Raw genomic sequence first — 19,141 nt, forward strand, 5'->3', positions numbered from 1 at the left:
TACATTAATCCATTGTCTGTAGTTTTTCAGCCTATCTTCTTTACCAGCTCGAGCTGTACGGACGTCATATGTTGCCTATCTCTCGAAGCTGTCTTGCATTGAGCAGCCGACATTTTACAGCAAAGCTATATGTGGCTAGTTTCCAACGGATTGATGTCCGTAGATCCGTGGGCCGACACACTATAACAAAAATCCCTGGGAAAACGGGAGTAACTGCGCAGTTAGTCCTAAAAAGGGCGCTTTCGTCCCTCAAGGCACTAACTGCATGAATGTGCGTGCCGTGTGCAAATTTCGGAGAGTAAGTGTTTAGTACTGGTCGGAAAGAGAGCAACGGGAGGACGAATGACAACAGTTACTCCCGATGCACTCCGCTGTTTTCGTCCGTGTCGTGGAGCGATCCGGGGTAAACGGTATTGTCTACAAATCGTGAATAGTTTGAGGTTCGTGCACTGTCTATTGAACTACATGCAAAAGCAGCAATTTGCCTCTTCGTGAGAAAATTGCGTTTTAAATTTAAAAACTAGAATGTGAAGAGCCATGCCCTTCGTGCGCACACCATAAGTGAGCGATACTTATTAAACGCGCAAGTCATTAATAAACTGCTAGATTTTCTTCGCCAATAGTACCCAAGTTCCTTCCGTTCCAAAGAGGTTACGAACTTAACTGAAGCGATGTGTAGCTCAAACGGGACACGCTAAGCGACAGAGAAAGTGGTCTTCTCTGTCGTCTTCAGTGCTCCGTTTGAGCTCGCTACAAGTATGCATCGCGTAATGCCTCAGTTTAAGTCACCCTAAGAATACGCGGGCAGATTTCTTTTCGCAGTCGCTTATGATGACTGCAAGTACACTCAACGTTAGACTATCCCCGCATAGCATACACACAAAATGCCGAGTCGCTTTTATATTGCCGCACCTGCGTTCCGATGCTTAACCTTCTCTCCATGTCCTGTCCTGTCAGCCAACCTGCCGTGATGAAGTGGTTAGAGCACCTCACTTGTGAACGCGAGGACGTGAGTGCGAATCCCACTTTCGGGCACCTACTTCTTCCTTTTTTTTTCAGCTCAGTAATTTTTTTATCACTGTTTAAATGCCTAATTTCAATAACTCCACTTTTGCGGAGCATCGGAAGGAATGACCGTTACTCCCTTGAGAAGCCCCGGAAATGGACAACTGTTAGTTCTCGAAGGAGTAACCGCATGGGGAGTAACAGTCCATCCCCTCGCACTTACCCCCTAAGGGGAGGAATCGTTGTGAGAGATCAGTTCCTCCCCGAAAGGAGTAACCTCAATACCCTATTTCCTCCTTTTCTTCTTAGAGTGTAATGTAGTACCGGGCCAACCCGCGGCGGAGTTGAAGCATGCTTCAAGCACTCTGCCAACTTGCAAAAATCAGTTTAATATCTTGGGTCCAAATACAACCTGTAGCATATATTAAGCGGATGAGAACAGATACTACACCCGCCATGCCTACGTTCGCAGCGCCCTCTCTTTGTTGGCGTTCCAAGCGCCTGCGTACCGCTCTTCTGTGGTGGCGGTCCCGTCGAACGCGTGTGTAGTTTCCTCCGGCTCGTCGGGGCGGAGCTCCCGTCGTTTACGCGAATGTGTATAGAAGTCCCGCTAAATGAGCCCGTGCCTATGTTGAGAATTTTGTGTCACCTCTATGTCGTATGCTAAACAGCTTCGCTGGTCATGCACCTTCTCAGAGTGGAGTGGCTCATGATTTTTGTAATCCTTAGGCGGTTTAATGTCTGTGTTCTTTAGGCGGGCATTCCGGCAGCGTATCATGGGGAGAACGTGCGCCTCACGTTACTTAGCATGTGTCGCATCGCGTTGTGCAACTCCGACGCCATTTTCCCCACGCGTATTGCTGCTCTTATGCGAATGCTTTGTTTGTCCGCACGCCATGAAAGCGCCGTCGCTCTGCGAACGCTTGCAGCGCTGTTTGCACAGAATGCACGAGCCTGGTAAAAGAGGCACTGCTCATTTGCTTTGTAATGGTAAATGACCACCGCACACGGCCTTTTTCACGTGGCATCTCTTGTTGCAACGGCGTAGAGCAGATGTGCGTGCGGCAAGAACTCGAGGCCGTGCCAACATGCGTTTGTGCTCCCCCCGCCGCACACACAACAAAGGCTGGAATGTGGGAGACGAGCGCGCCTTGTGCGTCTCTCTCGGTTCGCGTTTCTTCCTGCACTGTGACCGCTCCGAGTCACAACTGAGCGCACATCCCGGAAAGTATCTTGGCTAAAGAACTCTCGTTACTCCGGCGCAGGCCGTGTACGTAACCGTTGCGAGAGTGAAATGGATGCGGCCCATTACAGCTGCGCGCCGCCCGCGCCGGGCGTCGGCTACGAACGAGTCAATCGTGCTTCCGTGCCTCGGTTTCTCTCTCCCGCCGAGCGGTGGCGCCATTTGGCGCTGCCAGGGGTAACACCTGAGTATCGCCATTTGGCAATACTCAGGTGTTATGGTATTCAATGAAAACAGTGAACAGACAGTGGAGATACAGGGCCAAGAAATACCTCGGGTAACAGAATATAAATACCTTGGTATATGGATAAACGAAGGCAATGGATATATGGAAACACAGGAAAAAACCATAACAGAAAAGGGGAAGAGAAATGCAGCCATGATGAAGCACAGAGCGCTATGGGGATACAATAGGTACGAGGTCCTCCGAGGTATGTGGAAAGGTGTAATGGTTCCAGGACTTACTTTTGGAAATGCGGTTGTTTGCTATAAATCAGGGGTACAATCAGGACTCGACGGGAACCAAAGGTCAGTGGGTCGCCTCGCATTGGGCGCTCACGGGAAGACTACAAATGAAGCTGTGCAAGGGGATATGGGCTGGACTAGTTTTGAAGTGAGGGAAGCTCGCAGTAAAATTTAGTATGAAGAACGGCTGAGGAATATGGAAGAAAGTAAATGGGCTGGGAGAGTGTACAGGAAAAACATTGATTAACAGTGGAGGAAAAGAACTAGGAAGCTTACCAGCAAGTATGCGGCCTGTAGGATGGACAACACAGCAACAAAGAAGGTCAAGCGGAAAGTCAGAGAGGCTGAATTAATCCCATGGGTGGCGGCAATGGAAAAGAAACCTGCCATGAGTCTCTACTTAAGAGGAAAAAACGAAATCAAGAAAGAAACCATTTATGATAATTGAAAGGGAAGCTCATTACTTTTCGAAGCGAGATCGGGATACCTTAGAACACGCACCTATAAAGCGAGATATAAGAAGGAAGAAGAAGCATGTGCTTGCTGTGGTAAAGCTAGGGAAACTACGGAGCATGTTTTATTAGAATGTGAAGACGTCTACCCAGCGGTCGATTTAGGCACCACTGGACTCCTTGAAGCCCTTGGGTTCAGAGGGAGCCGTGGTAAAGCAAACATGTCCACAATAGGGATTAGTAAGAGGCGACTGGAGGATTGGTGGAATAAAAGTAGGGAAACGACAAAAAACGGAGACGTACAAAAGCACAGTTCCCAATAGGGGATCAGAAAATTGAGTTGTGGGAGTGTGCTTTCTTTTTTTATTGTTTAACCTAGGTAGGACATTAGGCAGTATAATAGCAAGAGCTTGGTGGCGCAAGCCACCGCCCCGTTCCTAAGGGGACGCTCATAACATCCATCCATCCAGACACTCGGGCGAGCTGCGCCACTTGGTGTCGGCCGCGGTGGTTACGTATTCCTGTTTTTATCGCGCGTGCACCGCTGCCTGTTGCTGATGCGGACCGAATAGTGTTCTGAAAGGGTGTGAAAGTGTACGGACTGCTACTCCATATTTGCGCCTTTGTGATTCATTAGTAGCTTGCATGCATGCCTCATATACATTCCCATGGGGACCTTGACGCAAGCGTCCCTTTCCGTACCTATGCCGTGTTGTCCTGTCTTGCCTTGTCCGAAAATAACGCTAGAGGCGTGAGAACAGAAAACTGGACGAGTTGGTATATGTTGACCGCTGTGAACTGTAGCGCAAAAAAGACGCAGAACGAGACACACACACGATTGGTACCAGCGATCCTGTCAAGTTCTGTGGCGACAGCTGCTGACTCGCCCCTTTCCCTCCCCTTGCCTCCTCCACCGCATTCATCCCTCCACTTACCTTTCTCTCTCTTGCAAATTGTGCGTCTCTCCCAAAGCAGACTTAAACCACATCATGTGGGGGTGCCCCAAGCACCCGCTTCCCCTTTTCCTCAAGCAATTAATATTAGTGAGGAGCAGTGGGGGGCTGCCTTGCGCAGCTCCAGGCCCGACCTTCAGGAGACCATCCTGGAGTGGGCTGAGAGGATGGAGGAGGCATACTTCAAGTAGTTCCCTCTATCCCGTTGGCCCCTTCCCTTTAAGGAGGGATCAATAAATGTTTTCGTCATCATCATCATCTCGTTCTCGTGCTCCGCCATGTTGCCCTACCGGCGTGAGAAGTTGATGTGGCTGAGGCAGTGACTCAAATTAGGGTTCGTAATCTTCAATCTTATTTGGGGGAGGAAGACTCAATTCGCGGAATATTAAAAAAAAAAGCAATCGGATGAATTCCGCGGAATAAGAATCCGAGCTCGTGGCCGTGAGTGAAAACAGAGTCGCTCTGCCAGAGGCCCACTGCGCGTTCTGTATACGTTGCCACCACGTACGTCGCTGCCCCGGCGCGGCCTGACGAATCCAAAGGCTTGTTTCGAATAAGCGCATCTTTGTAAATAATAGACATAGATAAGCGCGACCGCATAGCACAGTGTGCGAACATTAGCAAAACGCGCCGCAATAAAGCGGCCAGGTATAATATGCGCGTAGCGCGTGGTCTGGCTGGAAGAGAACATAGTGGCCCTGCACTATTTTACGATGCCCCCAGCTGGCTATAGAGCGAGGACGTTTCCTTGCGGCGAATATTTCTCGCCGATTTAACTTTTAATCTCTTTTAATGGGACTTTACCGTGCTCGGTGTCTCATAAACATTTCCTTACATGGGACGCAATCACTAGTAGTGTTTTCTAGGGACACGTTGTTCTTTCTTATTTCTTTGTTCTTTTTTTTCTAGCAAGATGTACTCATTCCTCGACTGAACACACATAGTCCTTTCAGAATGTCAAATAAAGCACTGCATCTTAACTCGCCTGTCTGAATCGCCCTGGAAAATTCGCTTGTGGAGTCTTTTCTTGTGCATTTTGCGAGAACAGCAAGGCGCCAGCGTCCAGGAGCCTCTGTAATGGGACAAAAAAAAAAAAAGGCAATGCGCTGTCACCTTGGCGCCGAGAATTGTTATTCATTGCTGTTTATGTTGTCGCAGAAAGCGCGAGACGTGACTACCTTTTGTTTTTGCTTCTCTGCTAATCTTTGTAGGATTTCCTATGACTGCTCAAAGAGTTGTGCCTGCCGCGCTTTGCAGTCCAATGGTTTTGTCAAATCGCCTGTGCATTTACTGTATAATTCTGAAACCAGCTTGCTCTTCGCTTTCCCTTTCCTGTTAACTGTGTATATGTGTTCAAAACATATAATAATAATAATAATAATAATAATAATAATAATAACAAGGGGAAGCAGTTTCGTCTGCCCCTCGCCTTATCGCAGTGCATATCGCAGTGCTGAACTGGACGTTGTTCAATTTTGTTCTGGCGATATCAGTCTGGCGTTATGCAGTGTTGCGTACTCCAGGGTAGCGTATCGTACTGCTGCCTAGAAGTAGGCTCTCTACAATAGTGGGCGGGATCTTGCTTCCGTCGACGTCACGTGACCGGCACTGAAAGAGGACCCCTCCCCCTCTGGTTATACCGAGTCTCCTGAAAGGAGGAGGTCGTCACGCTTCCTGGAATTGTAGACGCCTGTCCGTCTCTTCTGCGCGTCGCGGGTTCGTGGAAGTTCTCCTCTAGGTCCAATTCGAGGAAAGGGCCTCTCTGAACTCGCACACACACACTTACACACACAAAAGAGGTCTGTACACTGCGGGGCTTCCGGCAGACAGGCAGACACTCGAAATGGTCATGGCGAATTAGGAAGTCACGCCTCATTTAGACGATGCAGGGTGAGAGATGTCGGTTGAAATTCCTTTCAACACGTGGTGCCAGGCGCCAACCCTAACAGCATCCAGCCAACGCTTAGCCAGTGCGTCAGACAACTCGTTGTCGCCGCTGGGGGATCCCCGGCCATTATTCCGTTCGCCTCTCGCTCCGGTAAGGTTCGGGGCGTATCTCTGCATTAACCAGAGTCTTCTAATGCTCATGATTTTTCCGCGTCGACTTCTTCTTAGGCTTCGCAGAATGAATCCGATTGGAACGGTGAGTGGGCCAACGTCTTACAAGCACCTCCATCCACTCATCAGAGTTTGCCCTCACTCATGGTTCCAGTCGCACCTTTAGTTCCTTTGTGAGCCTCCCGTCGCTTCGTTTTCACAGGCTTTGCTGGGAACGCGATTACACGATCACGCTGACCGCTTTGCATCTGGCTGTTGCGGATCAGGCAAGAAAGCAGTGTGCCACGCTTTGTGCTGGTCCTGCGAGCTGGTCCGATGGGCGTGCGCGGTCCACGTTCCTGAACAGGCTCTCTTCCTTGCCCCTCTCTTCACTTACAAGCCTGAATAGCAAACTGCACTTCCTTCTAGTTAACCTCTTTGCTGTTCGCCTGTCTCAGTTTCTCCTTGCGCTTTTACGTTGACTACTGCTTCTACAGAGAAAGGGAAAGAGAGATAACGAAAAAAGACACGGAGGTTGACGAGCTCACGCCCGGTTGGCTGCTTTGAGCATGGTGAAGGGGACCAGACTAAAGAAGGCTGAGCATGGAGTCAGTGCGCCCATGTACGCAAAGGAGCAGTTCGCCAGCGCGCGAGAAACAGTCGTGGAGTCCGGATGACTGAAGAAGCGCATTAGAGCCGCCTTCTGCAACGGCTCAGATTTATTAATGCGGACACCGGAGGGGTGACTGTACGAGCACACTGATTGATGTTTGAACGCGTGTCGTTCTTTCTTCGTATATCTCTGGCGTATATTCGGCCCACTGGATTAGACGTTGTTATGCTAGTGTGTGCCTCTTTATTTTTAAAAGTTTGTTACTACTCTAAGCCTCTACAGGCTCTTACAGGAGTGGAAAAAAAAATAAAAAGTGCAGGTTGCTAAGAATACATCATAAGAAAAAAGGAGAAATAATGAGGCCAACATAAAAAAAAAATCGAAAACAGTACGGACTAACAGGATTAGAGAGTTGGGAATAACAAGTGCGGGTGGCGCACGCATGAAAAACATATCCGCCTCGCGGCATACGTAGCTGCAGCACCTGCAAGAACTATCCCGACCCGTGCGCACCGAGCATGCAGTGCACAGCGTCGATGAAGCAATGCTCAAGCTTTATGTAAGAAACGAATGCCACAGGCGCAAGCAACGTGGCAAATGTTGGTGAAACTGACCGTAACACTCCTCGCAGTTTCGGGCAAAGCATATCACGCGTGCGGCTCCACGAAAGACGGGATTCACAGAAGCGCCTCAGTGACGTCCGCGCATGCGAAACTCGCACACGCCGCCGTCAACACAATTTGTCACTGCGAAGACACAGTAGGCATTTCCTTTGGCGACAAGGTTAACATAAATAGACAAGCGGTCCTACACGTCAAGTGGGCGTCGCGCCCAGACGTATTCTCCGTCGTAGCCTTTAGGTGCGCAAACTTTGTGGATGACGGCAGCGCTCGATACCTTTTCAGCGGCGCTCACACCGTGCTCGAGAAAGTTGTTGCAATTCTGCAGCGTTTAAGACGGCATTCGTTGTATTGCTGGATTGTAGAGGTCCATACGAAACTGTCGCATACGAAACTAATACATGAGCTGAAATTAACCGGCATTCCCTGCTACTTAGTAAAATGGGTTGAAGCATACCTGCATAGCAGAAAACAATTTGTTGTAGTAGATGAGTGTGCGCCTGATATGCTCCCTGTTTCTTCCGGTGTGCCTCAGGGCAGCGTACTCGGACCCTTGCTTTTCTTAGTTTATGTGAATGATCTCATTGAATTTTTGTCTGATACAGTGTGTATAAAACTTTTTTCTGGGGACTGTACTATATACAATGATATATTGTGGGAGAGTGATCGCGTTGTATTGCAGGACCAATTGTTCCAGATTCAGCAGTGGTGTCGAACTTGGGATATGGAAATTAACGTGCAAAAAACAGTCTTATTAACAGTTACACGTAAATTACAACCTAGTTCTTATTCCTATACTCTTTGTAACCAAGAAATAGCAAAGGTTACAAGCTATAAGTATTTAGGCGCTACACTTACTTCTAAATTATCCTGGTCAGGGCATGTTTCAGATATATGTGCATCAACATTTAAGAAGTTGTGTTTCCTAAGAAGGAAACTAAACAAAGCTCCAGCAAAGTTAAAGTTACTAACGTACAAACTTACATAAGGTCGAAATTGGAATATGCTTCCGTAATTTGGGATACAGAAACTAAGCAGGATATATATAAACGTGAGATGTTGCAAAGAAAAGCAATCAGATTCATTTTTGGTAAATATAAAGGTGTGACTCTCCTACTAAACTTATACAAGAACACGGGGTTATAACATTACAGGTGCGTGGAAAATATGCTCGGATAGTGTTCTTGCATAACATATTGAAAGGTGAATTTGACGTGTCCATACCTTCATATGAAAAACCCTTAGACACCAGAAAGACTCGACAAAATCATGACCATGCACTGAAAGACATATCTGCTAAAAGCAGTGCATTTAAACACAGTTTCTTTCCCCAGACAATTTCTGACTGCAACGCTCTTCCTAAAACCATCTTTGAGGAGGCTGATTTTAAAACGGCAATGAAAAAGTTGTTTCAGTTTTCCTTTTTGTTTGTTATCAAGTACGTATTATATGTGTAGTGATGTAGCCCTGTTTGATTGCTAATGGCGTTATTCATTTGTATTCCCGATTTATACTAATTATGTTTTCCCACTCCTGCTTGGGCCTGTCATGGCCTGCAGTATTGTGAAATAAATACACCACTGTGGACGCAAACGTGGCCTAAGCCGCATTCCGATTCAGGTGGCCGCCCAGTCAGCTAAACACCGAAAGTGAGCTAAGCACTGGAGCAAATACGCTGCGTTCCAACATGACTTGTTCATTACTGGGCCAGCCCCTTTCTTGCCGGCCTATGAATGACCATAAAACTAATGAAAATCAGAGCACGTGAGAAGTCAACACGAGCTCTCTTTTGAAAAGTATTCTCATTTGTGCATGTCGCACATTATTCGGCGTTAAGATCAAGCGTGAAGGTCACGTAGTATATAGATGTAACATAGTTAACTATCTTTTCCGACGTCACGGACATGCTTTCGGAGTTGCCATGAAGGTTATTTTCTGAGTGGGCCTGGTACTCTTGGCGCCTCCCCGTCGTGGTGCCAGTAACACACAGGTGCTGCAAAGGGTTGTCACATGCAGCAGTGCGTCGTGAGCACGGGCGACACGCAGCGCCTAATGACCGGTGGGAGATGTTTAGACGGCACTCGCTGCGTGCGACTGCCGGCTGTGATGTCGCACGGGTTTGTCTTGCCGCTTCTTCGACAGGACACGAAGAACAACAAATATCAAACAACAGCTTTGCTGCCACACAGAACGCGGTGTTGGCTTTGTTGTGTGTCACCAGGCTTACACACAGCCACCCAATATCCGCCCATACACACGCCCAAACATGCCTTGTTTTGCTGGCGAGTGATGACCGCATCTTGTCTTGCAGGTGAAGGTGTGGTTCCAGAACCGGCGGACCAAGCACAAGCGCCAGAAGCAGGAGGAGGAGCACTCGACGTCCCACGGAGGCTCGGAGTGCAAGGCGCCCGCATCGCCGAGGCCGCCGGCCGCGCTCTCGCCCGACATCCAGATGGACGACTCGAGCTCCGACTCGACGCAGCCGCTGTCGTGACAGCCCGCCACGCCAGAGCACGTGCCGCGCGGACTGTGCTGCCCCTGCGCCGCCGCTGGGCCGGTCGCCGCGTTGTGGACGCCAGTGTGAATGCGGACGGTGCGCAGTTCCGGCCTTCACCGACATACAGGCTCAGGAACCACGCCGACGGCCTCTGCATTGTGAAATGAGGCTCGCGCGGATCTCCTTCTTTTCTCGGTGAATGGCATGTATGGCGAGCGAAAACAAAACGACACTGGCCCGTTGGCGCCTTTTGATCGAGAAGATCTGGTTGCGCGGGCTAAGGCGCCGCATTTCGACCATAGCAGCCACGCACGCAGGAAAGACAATCAGTGAACGCAAAAGGGGGGCGGCAACAACGATGAAGCAAGAGGTGCAGCGCGGTCTTGGCTTGACAAGCTCCGTACGGGTCCTATGCTTCGATATGGCATTATGACGGGCGTCATTCGCGTAGTTCCTGAGCTTGGCGTAATTAACGAACCGGTCGGGCTCTACCGCTGGGCACCCTGTGTCGGTGCGACCGCGCTTTGTCGCAGCTGCAGACGCATAAAGGTGTCGAAGCTATATGTGTCGGCCTGCGCAGCCCGCGTGCCCATTTCGGTGTGCTCTTAGGCGAGTTCTCGCTGCCTGCATGCTAGGCTGTATTCAAACTCTTCATGTTCGGCACGTAAACAAAGCACTCTTCGCCATACTGCACTTCGCGCGGAGGAAATCAGGCTTTTCCTTAAATTTTAGTCGCAGCAACTTCGGTCAACTGAAAGCCGCCTCTGCTTGGGTCTTTCTGCATCTGCTGTGGGAGGCTTGGCGTTGATCCAGTTGCAAACATTGCCGTGGCTGTTCCTTGGCAGTCTCGCTCATTTCTGGTTGTAATCTTTCATTGCACGTAACGTGCATATGTGCTCGAAGGCATGCAAACGTGTTTAAGGGCCGTCGGCCGCCTTGGGCTGGCTTCCCGTCGCTCCTATAGCAAGGATGAACGTATATAAGAATCTGTAAGCTGTCGTGCCTCTGATTTCGTTTATTTTACTCGCGCTGATTTATTTCACACATCGGCACATCTAAATTAGCAGAAAGGAAAGAAGCGAAGGCATAATACATGAGTGAGGACATTCAGCCTGTTATTCGCTGTTTAATTGTTATTTTCTTCATGTATTTTCTTTTCGTAATGGAGGACAGCTTCGTATGCGTTGCGCTCCGGACTCTGCGTCGACGTTGCACTTGACAAATCACCGCACAGAAATTCATGAACGTAGATCCCTTCTTGGTGAACAAGCTCGTTTCTTTGAAACCAGGTCGTGTCAAGAGCCCCCCGGTTTGCTGCGGCATATGCCGTCGAATGGTGCGCATAGCGACGAGATAGGCGGGCTGTGGTGCACTTGTGAGCGAGCCCGCGCAAGGGCCGGACCTGCAAGCGCCGACCGAAGGCGACAGACGGCCGCCACGTGCCAGGACTGAGCGCGTTCGGACACGCCGACATCTCGATGCGCCCGGCGGGCCGAAATGTGTGTGTGTGTGTCTTCACCCATGTGTGCGTGCGTGTGGCGTCCATCGTACATTCATGTTCGTTCGAAAGACCTGTGTACAGAATCGTGTTCGAGTTTTGTTTTCTTTGTACTCCTCCTTCATTCTCGCTTCTTCAACACCCCTTCTATTTTTCTTCTTGCGCACCACTTGCTCGAGCCTTTGTTCACGCCATGATTGCGTTCGGTCTGCTAAAGGCACCCACACTCATCAACAACACTTGAAGGAAAGGCTAACCGTTGCCTCTGAAACCAAAGAAGCCTTTCTTTCCTTTTTTAATTTTCAGAGGCTGACTCGATACTTTCTCACCATCGGGCACCATGCGCCTCGATCGACCCCCAGTGTGGTCGAGCAACGTGAGCGCTTTGTGCAGGGTGGAGCTTTAACTCTAAAATGAAAATACTCATGCGAAACAAAATGGAAAAGGAGCGAGAGAAGATAGTAAGGTCTGCGACTTGGGAATTGACGCAGTTTGGCGTTTCGGGCAACTTGGCCCACCCATCCCTTGCCACCAGTTTTGATAAGCCAGCGTCATGAGTGCTCAACTCCATTGAGTTGACTTTGCGTGGGCTGAAGGTTGTCAACGACTAAGCAGGAGCTGATTTTGCAGTAGTAGAGGGCGCTAGATCACAAAAAGGACGCCATTACCTTGGCTGTGACACGCAGTTCCATGGCGTGTCACTGTTCCATTTCACAGCGGCAAGCGTTACGCGCCCTTTTGCAGCGATTGACTTGGAGCTGCTCAGTGCAGGTCCTAAGAGCACTGCATCCTTTAAGAATACCCGGTTTTACGTCGCTTGGCGGACACGTAGTGTCCTTCGGCAGCTGCTGTCAAGATTTATTAATAAGAAGAAAGAATGTAAGCGTTCCTTAGTGGAACGTCTCCGTTCTGCACCAATTCTGGAAACGAAGTTGATGGACACAGTATTTGCGCGTCATTACTTTGCACCCTTTCAAATACAAGAGTGCGCGCTAGTGCTCCCAGTGCTCTTCGAAAGGTCTTCATTAACTTTCGCTGCGACTTTGCCCAGATGGGTTCGATTCCCGTGCCTGACACATGCATCGGAAATACGAGCGAAAAAGAAATGTCCTGCCGAGTGAAGCGCTTCGTAAGAACTTGTGTTGAATCTGTACATATACGACACACTATTTGTTTTAGGTGCGTGCGTGCTTTTCTTTCTGTATTGTTTAAAGTGTAAATACGGTCGATGTAATTTATAACATGCGAAAAAGGGATTCTCATTAAAGAAGAAGTGTGCATCAAGTGACCATGCTGTCAGTCTGAATTTCTTACGATATTTGTTTTTGTTTTCTCACTGCGCACTGTTCGTGCGTACAGTGGGCACCTTGCATGCATGAAAGCGTTTGTCTCGCGAGATTCACAGAGCCACAGGTCGAGGCTGCCACCGCGAGCGCGGACAAGCATTTCTTACGACCAGCTGTTTGTACGGTGCGGTACACAGCTTGTGTACGACGCCACCGGTATAGCATGGAAGAGTTGCTGATTCACGTTTACACCGTACCGCTTCCGCCTAACCGCTGGCGCTAGAAACCTCTGAGGCGGAAGAACGAGTTGGCCTCCTTTACGCAGAACTCTCGAATATGGGCCCGGCGACTGTACAGGCACGCGCATGAATGTGCTGCGGGTATGCGGATCTTTCAACAAAGGCTCTACGGCGACTTTGTAGCCAAGGTTAGCGAACATGCTCACGAGAGCGAAGGCAACAATAGTCATCTCTCACGCACTTCCAGCTAGAGGACCACCGCAGTCACAACCCGCCTATGCTCACGAGTACAACGCCTGCCAAAGTGCAGTCGCGAATGCCGCCATACATTTGACTGTCCGCACGAAATGTATCTGTAGCCGTTATCCCGGGCTTCCCGTCTTACGCGAAAAAAAGGCAGCATGCGATTATTTTGCAAATCGAGCGCAGCGCCGCTGAATGACACGTCATTACTGTGGCCGTTGTACAGCACTCTGGAATGCGACCTCTCAGATGAAATCGGACCCGTTACACAAGTTTCAACTTTGAAATGAGAACGCATATTTCTGTCAAGGACTGGCAAGAGCATTTCATCTATGTAAGATGCCGGTCAGAGGTTAGTCTGATGAAATGCTCGTGACTATTTAGGGAACTGGGGCATGGATGCGCCCTGCGTCACTTTGACAAGCCTGCACTTTGACATGTCGCAGCTGTAAAACGACACTGAGTCTGCCGTCGCACCTGTAGACGCGCACATTGTGCCTAAAGTAAACATCATGTTTATACTCACTTTCATTACACCGGCCCACAAGAAATTATCACGTCGTATTTGGTGATCGCTGTGTCTGAAGGGGCAAGGTTCTGACTGGTGTTGTATAAGTCGGGGTCACTTTTTTAGTCGCGACGATAGATTGAATCTTTTACAAGCACTGCTCCAAGAGAGCACATGTAACCAGCAAACGGAGGCCTCAGGAGATCACCCGAGGTTATGTTAAAGCAGGCGGCGCAGGCTTTCCAGGGCAGCCAAGCGGTAGTGGGGGGATCTAAGCTGGAAGCAGGGCGGCTTGTGGGTTCGGGCCGTGGAGGCCGAAGCGTGCCACGGGGTGTTCGCATAAAAAATTGGCTGTCCGCTACCGCGGACAGCCGATCGTATATTCCCCTGGCACGGGCAGGCCTCGGCGAGCCCCAACCCACGGACCAGTCCCCGGGTTCCAGCTTTGATGTTGCCGTTTTGACGTCCTGGAGGGGCAGCCAATAATGCGAAATAATGACACGTTGTTTTAATCAGTAAAAACGTGATTGAATAAATATAATTACGTCCAGCCGCCGACTTGCGATGCTAATTTCAAGAATACCGCGCCCCGCGACTTCTGCCGGCACGCTTAGAGACAAACGCATACAGCACGCGTTAAGAAACCTTCTCCGCTGTGCCTAGGCAGACGCACATATTCAAGCAGCAAAGGCCCCCAGATTTTCTCGCACCCGCTCTTAATCGCGCCTACGCAGAAACGTCGAGCGCCGTAAAAGACGCCACGCCCCGCTGTACCAACTAGCAATTGGAAATACGCCGGCTACGCGGTCCGATCGGAAAAACGCCGCCCGGAGAAAATTGCCGTCGGAAGTGACTGGAGCACCTAGCGCGCTCACCAGGCGTCGCGACTATCAGTCTCCCTCCGACTTCCGGCGGCTGGTTGGTTTTTGTCTATTTTTGCTTTTCCATCGGAGCGTCCGTCGGGGCCAGTGTTGCCAGGTTTGGCTATATATAGCCAAATTGGGCAACAGAAAAAAATGTTTGTCGTCGAATTGGGCGAGTTGGCTACGTGGCTATATTTGGGCTTCTGAAAATCTGTGACTTGGCTTTGTCTGGGCTATAAGTGACGCCTTAATCCTCTCTCCAGAGGTGACCCTCATCGAGTAGAAACAAATCTCGAAGGTTATGTTGTAACTGGGTGAGCCGACAGCGTGGCTGTGCGTGTGTGCGCGAAATGCCGCCCCCCCCCCCCCCCCTCAGTGCATCGCTGTTTGAGCCGCTGGCTTTTATCCTTGATACACTTAAATTTACACCGCACTTTACCATGCTAACATTCACGCCAGCAACGTCGTCTCATCTTCGTCTTATCCCCACACCCGATCACCGGGTATCGGGATGAGCCTGGGAGTAGAGGGTATTTCACAGTACACTGTACTAACACGGCTATGCTCAGAAACGGAGGGCAATGGAGTCGGGTGATCGTGGCGCCAACATGAGAGAAGGGAAACATGGTTAGATGACACGCTCCAGTTCGTCCATGGCGAAGGCGTCTGGTTGAAGTATGGCGCTGGGCACAGCTTTGGACCTACTCCGAGTTTCCCACGGCAAGCTTTATTGTCATTTTGCTTTGCGTGCTAGATGAACTCTAACGCGATAGCGTTAGGGGCCCCGTGTCACAGAAAATCCGGCGTCGGCGCCATTATATGCGTGAGAAAAATGATCCCGAACCATGTAGGCCCTTCGGCTGGCGCTTATGCGTGACTGAAATAATTGAATTTCTCAAAGTAAAACGCGCCAGAAAATTCGTAAAGTACAGTTTACACTGTACCTGCATACACGGTAGCGTGGAATTGTAACTTGAATATACGAGAAAACATATGTTCATTACGCAAAACCTCGAACACAAACCCTTTCACGAGCTGCCGTTCGCCGTCTTATTAGGAGGGTGATGATTTGGGCTAGTTGGTTTTCCATGAGACTGTGGTGCAGTGCGAAGCGGTACAGGGGACACAGGCAAAAAGGAAGACAAACGGTTACTGCTAAGTAGGTGCGGCGCACCCCACTCGGTCCCTTGCAACACCATCCTGATGGCACTCGCCTCCGCGGTAGCGGCGGCGCCTGCCGTGAGGGTGGGATCAAAAAAAAAGAACCAGAAAGTTCGCCTTCGTGTGTATCAATCGCCTCCAGCGTTTGCAGGTAAACATTATGGTTACATAAGCTGCAGTTGCCGGGAAGCGTGGGAAGCAGTAAGGGATATTTGAATGCTATCGCGTTCCACTTTTAAAGGTGAAGATTAAACGGACTGCAGAAGCAATTTTCATGGTACCTATATTTTAATGCAATGGAAAGCTTACCGGTCAGAGTGTACCATCAAGAAGTGGTAACGCGGAACACGCGATGGAGTATTTTTTATCAGAATTTTTCATCTGCAGTGATGATCGATGTAGTCGTTCTCTGAAAGCTTGCTGAAAGCAGTGGTGGGTGAGCGCGGTAGTGATTATACGCAGGCATTAGTGGGAGCAGACGAAAATTGCGGCCGTAACTGTGACAAAGTATTTTGTCTAGCACTTCAACGTTCCTGCGATACATGTTTTCGGAAGTGTCAAGCATTCCTGCGGTAATAGCTGCGTGTTTTCATTTCTTCCTGTCCAACCAACTGCTTTGGTAATTAACTCTTTCCCTACCACGGGGAAAATAGGTGTATTTTGTAGGTTACACCAGATTCTTTTCTGAAGGAAATGCTGCACTAAATATTTTACGTAATACATAAACAAAAAGCAGACTGAATACACTTTTCACGCATAAAGGTTTTATTAACGAGATGCATGTCAGAAAAAAGACAAATTGCCAGAATCAAGATTGTGGGATAAAATTGAACAATGTCTTTAAAGACACACTTGTGTCTATTAAGAAAGATATGTAATAATAACGATGAGACATACAAAATGTATTACCGTCTAATGGGCACTATCTTCGAAAAGCTCAAAATTTTTCATTCAGCAGGTATGCCACTACAAAAATTTAACTGCAAGCACTGCAGCAGGGCGTGGCGGGCTGCGGCCGAACATCTTCCGGGATGGTTTGCATCGTCGTCGCTCTCCGAAAAATAGGCAGCATCCTCGCTGCTGCTCGATCCACCGATAAAATCAGCCGCAGATTCACGGGAATTACGACACCTGGGAGCTTTCGAAGCGCACGCACCACTCCCGGAGGCGGCCACCTTTGCTGTCTACTTTGACGATCGCGGAACTTCCGGGCGCATTCCAAAATTACCGCCTGGCGCGAAAAAATCCAACTGCTTAGAAAACGAAAATGTGGTTCTCCTCGTTCACGTAAAATAGAACAGTGTGTCCGTGAGCGGCGCGGAAGGTCTCGAAAGCGGCGTTTCAAACCATCATTAGCGGGCTAACGGTGCCCAATGGGCGCGGTGCGGAAAGACTTAAACAGTCAAATCGAAACCAATTGGATTGAAAACGAAACGACGATTTTACACCTGACACGCAGTTCAGCGTGTCGGCGTAGCCATGCGTGTGCTTTTGATTTCCGAAGCATAGAAGAAAGCGTAAGTGTCTAATATTCTAGCAACTGCAATTCTGAGCAATAATCATGTTGTACTCAATAACAGCCGACTTACAGTAATCTCATAGACTACATGCGAACTACCAATATTTCATTACCAAGCCTCGCCACTAACTGGCCTTTGAAGTTTTCTTCGCCAATTTAAAATTATAATCCCTACTTGAATTGCGAACAGCGTGCCTGCTTCTATCATTAGAAATCATTATCATTTCCGTCAACGTCTTACAAAACATTCCCGCCAGTTGTCAGTCGCTATAAGCGTTCTCCAAGTTTTTTGTTCGTGCTTACATTCGATATTCATTTCGACAGGTTCTCCCTCAGCAGCGATTCGTTGGAACTTCCAGAAAGTTTCCGGGGCCAATAAAAAAAAGTGTTATGTGTTCAAGCATGATGTCGCTGTTGTGGATGTCAAGGGTCGACCATCACAGCGTCACGGACTTTTTCTTACGATGGGTTGTGCAAAAAGGTATTACCGCAGTCGAATGTGAAAACGTATTACAAATTAAAATGGCTATATTGGCTACAAATTCGTTTTGATCTTTTATGTGCTTGGCTACATTTAGCCTACAGTTTCTCTAGCTTTGGGCTACGCCGCCTTGTCCGACCTGGCAGACCACATTGTCTGACCGCGCAGAAGTGACGGAATGCGGGCGTTACGGCTAATTTGACCGCGCAATTTCGGGCTCTCGGTGCGTCAAAGCGACACCGTTGATATTAAAGCCGGATATTGAATGTTTAAGAGAACAAACATGTGTAAACTTATTTTTCGTCTACAAACTTAAGTGAGGTGATCACGAAACAGATAATAATTAGAATTACGGTGCAGTTTTCTTACCAACCCGATCGAAGGTTCAATGGGACAAAATAGTCTGTGCATTGCAGTGCTTTTCTTATTATTGTGTTTTTTGTGTGCGTGGTGACGCCCATTTTGGTTAGAGTGTAGGGAACGAAACGGTTCCTCGTTCGCGACACCCGAAGCTGTTCTCTTTGTTTGTCGCTGTCGGTACGCGGGCTCGCAAAGTTGGGTTTTGTGCTTCTTCGGCGAGAAACCACCCCTGCTCTGCTACGACCACAAGTCCCTTCTGGTCGAGTGCCTTGAGGGAAAAGAGCGACGACAGATTACAGTCAGAAGCCGACCATGCCTCGTCTTCTGGCTGTTTGCATCGGTGTGGGCCGGCGCACGGAATGCCCAGGGCATCGAGAACGAGAGCTGCTGAGAGGCCCATTTCATGTCAAATACCGATAATTCTATCCGGCTGCATTAATAAACACTTGTTGTTGGAGGACAGGAACTGAAACTGAAGTAAACGTGAATAACCACTATGTGCTTCTTCTGCAACGCCATGCGCTATGCGGTGCCACCGCTCAACGTAGTCAGATGACGCAAAGCCAGCCCGCTCAAACGCTTGCAGCTCAATGAAGTGCGCGGAAATCGTTCGCAAGGCCACTGTGACACTTTTTTCCAAGTTGTTTAGTCATTAGCCGCAAATAATACAATAAAAAGCCTATTTAGTGTTTTTTTTTTCTTATCCAGAAACACATTCCTAGAGTCTGGCAACACAGTGAAATGCGCGGCGCGTCCGCCTGTTTTTCGCCAAATGGCAGCGAACCATCGACCTGCCACGCCGTGAAATCCCGGGCCTTGAGCCGCCAACTGCGGGACGAAGAAGTCCTTCTCGTGAGCCGCGCAGCAGCAACGAGACGCCTCAACGCTTGCAAGAAGAAGAAATTAGAGCTGTTCCTGACGTTGCAGCCAGGTCACTATTTCAAGGTATAGAAAAAAGAAGAAAAAGAATACTTCTTATTAATAAATTAAGCAAACCACAAGCTCTTTCCAATATCCCGAAATTGCAAATACGCTGCTCGGAAGAGAAAACAACTACAAAGAAGAAGCCATTTTTCATAACAGCTTGCAGATTTTCAG

The 19,141-nt window shown here is 49.0% G+C and overlaps 1 protein-coding gene across 1 annotated transcript in view; it reads left to right on the forward strand.

The window, feature by feature from the left end:
* The window catches only part of LOC126518706 (uncharacterized), a 132,956-nt gene extending 120,285 nt beyond the window's left edge, over positions 1–12,671 (forward strand). The window contains exon 3 of the mRNA XM_050168470.3: positions 9,700–12,671. Coding sequence (XP_050024427.1) covers positions 9,700–9,882 — 183 coding nt within the window. The 3' untranslated portion in view covers positions 9,883–12,671. The remainder of the gene's footprint in view (positions 1–9,699) is intronic.
* Positions 12,672–19,141: the final 6,470 nt, after the last annotated feature.

This window comes from Dermacentor andersoni, chromosome 1 (genome assembly GCF_023375885.2).
Source record: "Dermacentor andersoni chromosome 1, qqDerAnde1_hic_scaffold, whole genome shotgun sequence".
Taxonomy (NCBI): domain Eukaryota; kingdom Metazoa; phylum Arthropoda; class Arachnida; order Ixodida; family Ixodidae; genus Dermacentor; species Dermacentor andersoni.